The sequence below is a fragment of the Nanorana parkeri genome, unplaced genomic scaffold (assembly GCF_000935625.1).
Source record: "Nanorana parkeri isolate BGI_ZX_2015 unplaced genomic scaffold, ASM93562v1 scaffold270, whole genome shotgun sequence".
NCBI lineage: Eukaryota > Metazoa > Chordata > Amphibia > Anura > Dicroglossidae > Nanorana > Nanorana parkeri.
The window spans coordinates 1,493,220-1,503,967 of NW_017306538.1; the positions used below are offsets into that span (position 1 = coordinate 1,493,220).

General features: G+C 41.1%; 2 protein-coding genes across 2 annotated transcripts in view; one reads left to right on the forward strand and one right to left on the reverse strand.

Annotated features, from left to right (window-relative positions):
- The window catches only part of HDAC11 (histone deacetylase 11), a 29,884-nt gene extending 24,239 nt beyond the window's left edge, over positions 1 to 5,645 (forward strand). The window contains exons 9-10 of the mRNA XM_018557177.1: positions 4,278 to 4,456; positions 5,316 to 5,645. Of these exons, the coding sequence (XP_018412679.1) occupies positions 4,278 to 4,456; positions 5,316 to 5,501 (365 nt within the window). The 3' untranslated portion in view covers positions 5,502 to 5,645. The remainder of the gene's footprint in view (positions 1 to 4,277; positions 4,457 to 5,315) is intronic.
- Positions 5,646 to 8,502: 2,857 nt separating this feature from the next.
- The window catches only part of LOC108787580 (inter-alpha-trypsin inhibitor heavy chain H3-like), a 43,156-nt gene continuing 40,910 nt past the window's right edge, over positions 8,503 to 10,748 (reverse strand). Inside the window, exons 19-21 of the mRNA XM_018557174.1 lie at positions 10,530 to 10,702; positions 9,655 to 9,766; positions 8,503 to 8,641 (exon numbers count right to left, since the gene is read on the reverse strand). Of these exons, the coding sequence (XP_018412676.1) occupies positions 8,503 to 8,641; positions 9,655 to 9,766; positions 10,530 to 10,702 (424 nt within the window). The remainder of the gene's footprint in view (positions 8,642 to 9,654; positions 9,767 to 10,529; positions 10,703 to 10,748) is intronic.

The window sequence follows — 10,748 nt, forward strand, 5'->3', positions numbered from 1 at the left end:
GGAGCTGAGAGACGTCACCTAAAGCCGCACCAATACCGCGCATGCGCAAAATATTGTGATATCGGGGCGGTTTTAGGTGACGTCTGGAGCTGAGCGGCTGCAAGCGGCAGTGGCGTTGTAGCTTTGGTAAAGAGAAGGTGTGTATCGCTCTTCTCTCTGTTCACCGGTACTTTCTCATGTTTAACAGTGCTTGGTGTACGTGTATATTGTGTTTGCTCAAATTTAACCCACAAATTAGCAAAAATGAGTACGAAACAGACGTCGTTAGAAAGTTTCCTTGGGAAAAAAGAAAAGGCCCAGTGAAGAGACAGAAGAAGGGCCTTCAACATCAAAGAAACATGTAACTTTTAACAGACAATACCATGAGTCCTACTTGAAATATGGATTTATCGGGACAGGTGATTCCAATCTAAAATATAAACACTCAACGTCCCCCCCTCAGCGGGCCGCGGTAACATTATCAAACGTTGACCGGTCCGCGGCGATAAAAAGGTTGGGGAGCACTGCTTTAAACAGTTGCTGACAGGCAATTTGTGCCTCTTAGATAAATTACCAACAATGTGAGTAGCATTCTTTCCACTGAGCAGCAATGTAATGGGGCCCTTTTCCCTCTAACTCTCCCAATGATCATCAATGTAAGAGTGTACTTTTTCCACTGATCATAAATCTAGCCGGGGGGAATTCTCAATTGGCTGCCAATGTAAGGTGACAGTACACAGACTACAAATGTAAGGGACATCTTCACTGACTACTAGTTTAAGAGGGCACTTCTTCATTGAATATCAATGTAAGCAGGCATTTCTCTACTAAGCACCAATGTGGGGGAACACTACAATTATCAGTGAAAGTATTTTTGTCATAAAGAGCAGCCCTGGGTGTCAAATACACTAAGTATGCCACATGCCTTATTCTTTTAATTATTTATACAGTGTATTAAACATGTTATTCATGCTAATCCACCATGAGCTATAGATATAGCAATTATTAGTCGGGGATCACTGATCAATGAAAGTTATTTTCAACTGTTCCTCCATGTAAAGAAGCAGCATTATAAATATACTTTAAAAAACACAGTATTTATGTGATAAAAATAATTATTGAGCAAAAAATAAACAATACTGCATGTTATGCACACACCTATAAGTGCACCAATATCTTGTTTCACCACACAGTTAAAAAGACACGCATGATCATGTTGACCTTTTACATGAAAAATGGTCAATCAGAGCCAATACACTCCTCCACATTATTTCTCAATCAGCACTCCGATCGTACCCACCTCTTCATATGGAAACAGGTCAAACACACTCCTCCTCTCTCCTACTACATTAAAACTCCATAGAAGCAACTGTGTACCATAAAAAAAAATATCACCTCTTCTATTATCTACGATGCTGAGTGATAACCACCTAGTGGATGTGTGGCGGGAACTGAACCCCGTAACAAAGGATTATACATTTTTATCCAACCCCCACCAAATTTACAGTAGAATAGATCATATCTTCACTAATCAACAATTTCTACCCTCATTCTCCAAAGCGACTATTAAGGCCACCCCTTGGCCACCCCGAGTCGGAAAAACGCCTGCGGTGGTCCAAACACAAGTTTTAATCCAGAGCTAACAAGCCTGGTTCCCTGTTAGCAAAGAAACTGAATACATTGCCTTCCCATGCGGCCCCAATCCGCCTGCGAAACTCTCTGGGTACTGTGACGGCCAACCCAGTTAAGATCTTGGAACTCTTCACGGATAATTTGAAAACCCTCTATGCTGACCGGCAGGCCTTCCGGAACTCCACTGCTGAGGAGCTGTTTGCCAATATCACTCTCCCACAGATTTCTCGGGATGATATAGAACTCTTGAATTCTGATGTTCAGGAGGAGGAAGTTCTTACCGCAATTAAACAGCTGAAACCCTCCAAAGCATCGGGTCCGGATGGCTTTTCGGCCCTCTATTATAAGAAACTGGCTCCCATTCTATCCCCCAGGTTAACTACTTTATATAACTCGCTTAAAACTGACCTGGCACTACACTCGTCCTCGCTCCTGGCATATATTGCCATGGTTCCGAAATCTGATAAGGATCCTTTGGACCCTAACAACTATCGCCCGATATCGCTTTTAAACATTGACATAAAAATACTAACAAAAATTTTGGCCACACGCATCAACACCTTTTTACCCACGCTTATACATGGAGATCAGGTGGGATTTATCCCAAGGCGACAGGCTAGCGACAATGTTCGGAAAATTGTACATATTAGTGATACTTAAGTCCAGAGGCATCCCGGGATTTTTATTATCCTTGGATATCCAGAGAGCCTTTGACTCCATTTCCTGGGACTATTTAGTTGAAATAGAAAAAAAAATATCACCAAATGTCTTTATAGTGTAACATTTCCTTTATTTAAATATTTAACCTAAGATGAGAGGAATGGTTCTGTAGGTCCCACACCTCTAGCTCTGCCAAGTGACATTGGTGGTAGAACAATGCAGGCACCATCAGGTGATAACTCCTCCTTACCATCTTGTCTTGATTTGTATTGTGATTGTAATGTCTTCCTTATATTGTAAAACGCTGCGCAAACTGTTGGCGCTATATACTGTAAATCCTGTATAATAATAATAATACCGTAACTCAATCTGCCACTGCAACCTCCTTAGGAACTCTGTGGTTCTTTTGAATCCTGGCTGAGAAAGGCTGCTCTAGTGTAATCAGTAGTAGAATAAAATTGGTTGTATTAAATGTGTGAATGGTATATTTTGCATATAGACAAAAGAAAATAGATGTATTTTCTTACAACTGATAGCAGTTAGTAACTAGAAGCCAAATATAAATTAGTCAGTGCCAGAAAATTCTGACTTTTACTATTAAAAAAACCAATTTATTGAACAATCTACTACTTCTGGAATGTTGAAAAACAGCCTTTACTATTTACAGCCACGGCTCTCAACTGGCGGGTCGTGACCCAAAAGTGGGTCGCGACCCCTTGATCAGTGGGTCACCGCGTGCCTTCCACTTTTCTAGGTGAGAGGATCCTCAGCCTCCCCTTAGAGCAGCACTGTCAGTTCTCACGCCAAGCAGCCATTCAAAATACGCTGCCTAGTGCTGAGTGTCAACTTCAAGTGGGATGGGGTTATGGCCGCAAGAGAGCTCCATCCATACATGCATTGCTTACAGCTTCCTCATGTGACCTGTAGAGGTGCAATGACCGGAGTGACATCACATTCTGACTCACGGAACCTCTACAAGGCACGCAAGGGAGCTGTACCAGCAATGCACATATGGATGGAGCTCCATCACAGCACAGCATCCCACACTGGACCTCAGGCTGAGGATCCATTCCAGTTCTCATAAGATAGGGAGACTGGGTGGAACTTAAAATATAAAATAAAAAAGTGTGTATGTGTGAGAATGTGTCTGTGATTGTGTGTGTCTCAGTGTTTTTGAGGGTCTGTTCACACCAGTACAGTGCGTTAATCACACAGCCCCGTACGATTAACACTCTGTACCACGCAAAATCGCACCTACAGCGACTTCTGGTGTGGGAGGTGTGTTGTATTGTTATATGTTTGAATGGCACCCCAAACGCACTTCCCATGCACAGTTCCATCACACACACCGTAAAACGCGGTACCGCAATGCCATGCGTTCCTGTGCGGTGCGACGTGGGTCATGACTTAATAACCAAGGACAAATGTGGGTCCTGAGGTTACACAGGTTGAGAACCACTGATTTACAGTATATATGGGTAGTATAGTATTTCACTAGCATGATTTTGCTAACATAATTAACCTTCTACCTTTTTTGAAAGAAAAAAAAACCCCTAAACCTGGCCACATGAAAAAAAATATTTTAGATTTTATCTATCAGGTAAGCAAAATTCCTCAATACTCCCCAGCAAATATATTCTGCCACACCACTATAGTGCCCACTGACATATGATGAGAACATGGTCTGCAGTTGGGGAAAAGCACTTGGATAGGGTGGAAGCTCTTTTTTCCATTACGGTTTATACAAGCAGTAGCCTTCTTCTCATCCCCCATTGACATTAGATAAACATGGTGTCACAAGCAAATGCAACGTTTCGGAACCACATGTGGTCCCTTCATCAGGCAAAACAATGTGACATGTTGGCTATTTGTTGGCCATTTCAGCACCCATTTAAGCTACACTTGAGGATATGTCGGTTTTGAGTGCGATGGGATACCTCTGAATGCATGGGAGATTTCTATCTGTTAAAAAAATGAATCATGATTTTACTTTTTACATTGTGTAGGGGCAATAAAAAGGAGGATTGAATTGGACTGGGGCGCAGAGGACAAAGAATACCTAGAGAAAGTGGAAACACATGTGAAAGGAGCTCTAAATGAGGTGACCCCAGATGTAATAGTCTACAATGCAGGGACTGATATACTGGATGGAGATCCACTTGGAGGTCTCTCCATTTCCCCTCAAGTAAGTTGTATAATCTCAACTGTAAGTACACACACACATACATATACGCTTGCATGATATTAGAGTATCACAGTTGTGCTTACAATATGCTAAGCAGTGGGGAACTACCGCCTGTGCCGCCGCACCGGGGCCTGAGCCTACAGGGGGGCCCAGTATCCATTCAAACACAGCCCCGGGGGAAAAAACGGGGGGGGGGCCCGTTGGTGTCCGGCCGCCGGTTACCATCGGATCGGTGGTATCCCTGTGCCGGGAGTGTCCGTTGTAGGGCTGCAGCTAACGATTATTTTCATAATCGATTAGTTGGCCGATTATTAAGTTCGATTAATCGGTTAATCGGATAAAAAAGAAAAAAAAAAGGCTCCAGTGATGGACTACTAGTTTGTATTGAGATTGTAGTCCATCACCAGAGCAAGCTTGGCGCGGTGGAAGTAAAAAAGGCGCGATGTCTCTGGTGTAACCTGGTATATATTCCCACAGCAAGTATTCTCATATGCACACAAAATAATCAATGGGTTAACTACCCTCTAGAGAATCCTCCAAAGAAAAGTCCAAACATAGGCTGTATCTGTGAAATAGAGCTGAGAAAGAAGGCACGGGGCGCCAGAGCAGTGATTATACTGTCTTCATTTGCAGGGAACTGCTTTGGCCAAATGTTTGGGTCTATGACACAGGTGATTTAAGGAGGTCTCTTCTTAAGATCTAATTGGGAGGTTAACTTCTACCTTATTCTTCCCAAACCAAAGCACAAATTATAGAATAATTTATGAAATGGTGATGAGAAACCTCCCTATCCCCTTAACCCTGATACATACATGGCTATTGCTTAAGAACTAAGTCTGTTTTTTCCCCTCATATTTAGGGCATTATAAAAAGGGATGAGATTGTGTTCAGCATTGCCAGGAGTCGCTGTATTCCTATTCTAATGGTCACCTCTGGTGGATATCAAAAGAGAACAGCACGGATAATTGCGGATTCCATTCTCAACCTCCACAACCTTGGCCTAATTGATAAAGTCTCGGCGGAGACACATGAACCTAGGATATAAGACAAGATTTAAAAAAAAAAAAGAAATCTTGGTTTGCTATGAAACTAATTACTTGTGGCAATAATTTACACACTACATTTTTGTTTTAAAAAATGTAACTACATTAAAATACTGTGTATTTATTTGGGTGGAGAAACTGAGCCTAACAAACACTGGAGCACTTTGATTGTTTTAATAATATATAAACAATGCCCATTGGTCTTAAAAAATGAATATGTTTTATTTGTGGAAATGCTATAACACTTATTCAGAGTTGTATATTGTAAACACCTTGGAATCATTTTAAGTTTTAGTTGACTCAGCAACTGCTTTTTTTATCATAGGGAATGGGTTCAAGTAAAATAATGCTATGAAACATGAAGGGAGAAGTAGGCACTGTAATTGATTGTTTCACTATTTAAGTGTAGTTCTTCCAGTATGCAGTTTACCTATTATTATTGCAGTGCCTGCAGATGAACTATCTAAGCCTTCTGACATATTTGCAGAACATGTAATGCATAGGTTGTGGGTGTACATGCTTTGTGGGAGAGAGAGCAAAGCTTCCGAGAGAGTTACCACTTCCAGACTTTCATTTACTGTTGAACGAAAACACTTTCTTTACACTAAGTCATCTCCTATACTTTAATATGTGGTAATATGCCCCCTGCTCTGCTTCTGTTTGATGGCTTGGGGGGTCTTTTGCCTTTAGGGAATAGTAGAAATGCCGGCATCCACTCCTGAGCTTTCTTCAGCTTAAGTACCATTGCTCAATGCTTTATCCTGAAGCTGACATACAATTCCATAAACTAAAATACATTTACTTGCCCTCCTTCTGGGACTGAAGGACACCTGAATGCACCTAACCGGGACCTATGTACCCTCCCCCTGAGCACTGATGACTACCTGCTTTCTCCCTAAGACAGGCAATCACTTGAGCCCCCAGGACAGTCACCCTTCCTGTGATACTTGGAAATGGATACCATAGCACCCAATCCCCAGGGCTGACAGTTTATAAGTATTATACAATCTGTATAGGGTAGTCCTATAACATTACCCTTACAAAATACCCTAAAACGTCATGATTGACAAAGGACTATCTTTTACTAACTTCCTTCTTTGCAGCACATGTATCTACACATTTTCTAAATCTACAGCTGCACTTTAAAGTCAGACTACACAGGCAGCTGTGTTATCGTAACTGCACAGGTTCAGTTTCATTTTGCTCTATAGTCTCAAAATCCAACTTCAGTAGACGAGGTGAAAATATTCTCTAGAAAACTAGGATGGTCACTTCAAAAATGATTAGACTGTGAACAATGGTTACATTAAATGAAAAACTTTTATATGTGTCCACATGCTATAACCAGCACAATACACTGACCGTGTTCTTACCTTAAGAAATACACTAACTAATAAGACACTAATGGTGATGATTTATTAAGAGTCATTTTGTTTCTGTGATTTATTTGTTAATAAAGAATTGTCAAAATCTGATCACTATGGCTTCATTTCTTTATGAGAATGATCTTTACGTTTTCGAATACTTTACTATTTCTCACTGCTGATGGTTGCCACCTAATAATTTATTAGGTGGCAGAAGGCCGGGCCCCAGCAGCAGCAGGTAAGAGGAGCTGGGAGGCGGTGCAGGGAAAAGGACCCTGACCAGCCCAACTGAGACCCTGCCGAGCCCACCATAGAGAGTCTCGGGTGGGCTGTGGCAGATCTATGGTGTGCTCTGCAGGGTCACTCTCAGGTGGGCAGTGTGGGGTCTCAGCAGGATCTCAGGTGGGCTCTGCGTTGCCTCAGGTTTGCCCAGAGTCCAGTGCATTGCTGAGCCCAGAGTCCAGCACATTCCTGAGCCCAGAGTCCAGTTAGTGTTAGTTAATAGGGAGCGCAGTTAGTGAATAGGGAGTGCAGCTAGTGTTAGTGAATAGGGAGTGCAGCTAGTGTTAGTGAATAGTTAGTGAATAAGGAGTGCAGCTAGTGTTGGTGAATAGTTAGTGAATAGGGAGTGCAGCTAGTGTTAGTGAATAGAGGGTGCAGTTAGTGAATAGGGAGTGCATTTAGTGAATAGGGAGTGCGGTTAGTGTTAGTTTATGGTCCTGCTCAACATATTTTGTGGTTCTCTGTACCGTTACAGTACTCTGTACTTCTTCTGTATAATGCTACATAGAATTGTGTGTTATGTCACCATGGCAGGCGCTGCTAGGCAAAGTAGGCAGCTTGTGAGCCTACATCCGAAAATGTTGATTGCACCATACATGTTCGGTATCATCGTATATGCCACTGCGAGAGCCACTATAGCTTAATAGAGCACAAATAAAATGTATGGGGATGTTGGGGTGGCATTGTGGCGGGGGGCCACTCTCTGTTAGATTTATAGAATACAGTTGTGTCACTCCCCCACCCACAGCCGGATAAATGGACAATGAAGGCGTAACAAAACAGAGATAAGTCATCAGATCATAGGAGATGAAAGGAGGATGATGTCTTTACAAGTTTAGTTACTTATGAAGTTGTAGGTAAAAATACATTAAATTATTGTTAAGGGAATACAAAGCTGCTTTAATTTTTTTTCCTATATCTGCCTGGAGTTCTATTTTAAGTCCCCTCAAACAATTTCACTGTATATACAGGAAACACGCAGACACACAAAACTTATAACAAATATATTTATTACGTATTAAAATATCAATGTCATCACTCAGCCAGCCGAGCTTCACGTCTCACAAATACTGTAGCTGCCGCAGGCAGTGTAGGGGCCACTCCTGGTGACATCAGAAGGGCAGTAAAAACATAATGCGTCCTGCTCTACCACTGTGGAGCCATTTATGCACTAATGGATATCATACTGGTAACATAACATGTTCAGGGAAGGAAGAAAAAACATGGCACTGTTCAAAACGATTATAAAGCTGAGAGTCTCATATGGCTCTTACTAACTCTTTACATAAAGCTCTATACGAGTTTACGGGAGAGAATAAAACTGGATTATTAAGCAGTAGCTGAAAAGTATCGAATTTTAAACAATGCTGAAGATATCTTGTACAATGTAATCTGTATGGGTTCCATCAATCAGCCCTTCTCCACTGGAATGTACAAACCAACAAGGAATCTCATTGCTATCTGTGCTGTCATCTCTGTAGTCTTTTTGTATACCCCTGAAATAAACAAAAATCACAGCAATAAATACAAATTGTAAAATTACTTTTTTACTTGACACAGGTCTGTTTAAAAAATTGACTACTTTTAACTGCTGTAAAAAAACAATTATCAAGCCTGAACCTACTTCATCTGATTATGTGTGGATGTTGGTTATAAGAAGATGGATTGAGTTATCAAATACTAACAGGTGCTTCAATACCAGGGACGTGCGGTCAGGGGAGGCAGGGGATGTCTCAAGCTGACAGCTTTTTCTCCATTTAGATCGGCATCTAACAGGTTACACAGCAGGGAAATCCTCCCCGCTGTGTAACCTGTCATGGACGGAGCGCCTCAGTAGTGAGGAGCAAGTTAGGGACAGGGAGGCTCCTCCCTGTCTCCTCCCTTCCTCCTTTACACTATCTTGGGATGGGCTGGCTTTGTCCGGCAGGGCGAGGCTTCTGCGGACAGGGTGGGGCTTCATCCAGCGGGGGGCGGGGGACGTGCTGGGGCATCCTGGAACAAGAGGTACCGCACGTCACTGCTCAATACCCAAGATCTGAAAATGCATTTTCAGTGATCTTGGCTTTAAAATGAATTCATGGCCAAGCTATGGTCATGGGGATCTATGGGGATCTTCCCAACTGTATCACAGAAGTAAACAAAAACATAATAGGGGTTTTAATATTCTTTGTACAAACAAAACAGTTTTTTGTTTTTCTTCTACTTATTGTGCCTTTGTTGGAAAGATCTTCTGTCAAGCCGTGCTCCAAAGACTTAAAGAAAAAAAAAGGAAAGCTCTGCAACAGGTACATAGACGACACATATAAATAATCTTGAAATTGAATTTTTTTTTTACCTTCCAGCACCGACATACTTTGAATGAAAAATCAAAGTAGCTGGGTGGAACAAGCTCAAGACAGGAATTAACTGGACCATTGACCTTAATAACTGTTCCTCGATATGGAATTCAGACTTATTGTAGGCCCAAATTGGATAAAGTAGGTCAGTGAGTACGGAACAATTTCTTTACCTTGTCACAGTCAGCAGCTTATTCTTTACTTTCATGGTGGCATCTGGTTTATTGGGGTCAGCGGTGTTGTGAATATTAGAAATTTCATAGTCGACTCCGTGAAAAAATTGTCCTTTAGGATATATAGATATAATAGAATGATTGCATTTAGAAATCACTCTGAGAATATTTTAGAGTATGAACCATGATTCATAAGACTGAGTTCATAATATCTATACGGCTCAATTAACAAAGCAAACATATCAGATAAAGGACCCTAATTTAAAAACAGTCATTCCCTGCAATCCAATGAGATTTGATAATTACAGTCACATGGCTAAAAAAAAATCCTTATCCTTGTGTTTAAATTGAGCCTATAGGCTGGATCAACAAGGGACATTTATTAAACCCAACATCTCATAATGTTCATATAATCAAGGCTAATTTTACAGGTAGCTAAGAAGATAGATGAAAGGAGCATTTGTATGGGCCCTCGAAATGCTTTGGCTAGCTCTATGCTGTCTCCTTAACCATATATAGAATAAAAATATATATGGACTAATAAATGGAGTGTGACTCTTCAATTCACAATCCTACAATTTGACTCTACTAATTAAAGAGACAGTGGTGATCCTCTGGAATGTAGAAGCTGCCTTTCTGGTAGTTAGATCACCTATACTGACTCTTACACATCCTAATTGGCCAGCCCCAACCATAGGACAAAACTTGCAGATCCAGCACTTTATTCTTTCCAGTATTTTCAGAAGGGAGGTCAACATGTTTGATTGCTAATTTGTTGCTCTAGTGTATAACATTTTCCACATTTTGTTTTTGCTTTGTTGCACAAGCAAATCACTTACATAAGAAGCTATGGAGCAGAACAAACGTTCCCTTACCTAATAGTCCATGGACTCCTTCAGAAAATGCACGATCATTTAGAGTGTAGAATCCTAAATAATCTCTGTGTACAGGATTATTTTTCCAAACCTTATGCAGAACAACAACAAATGTTGCCTCTTCTCCAAAAGAAAACTTTGCATTGTTTTGGTTACTTATTGCCATATTAAATCTGCAAATATAAAAAGACATATTAAAAACCATACATGTAAACAAGG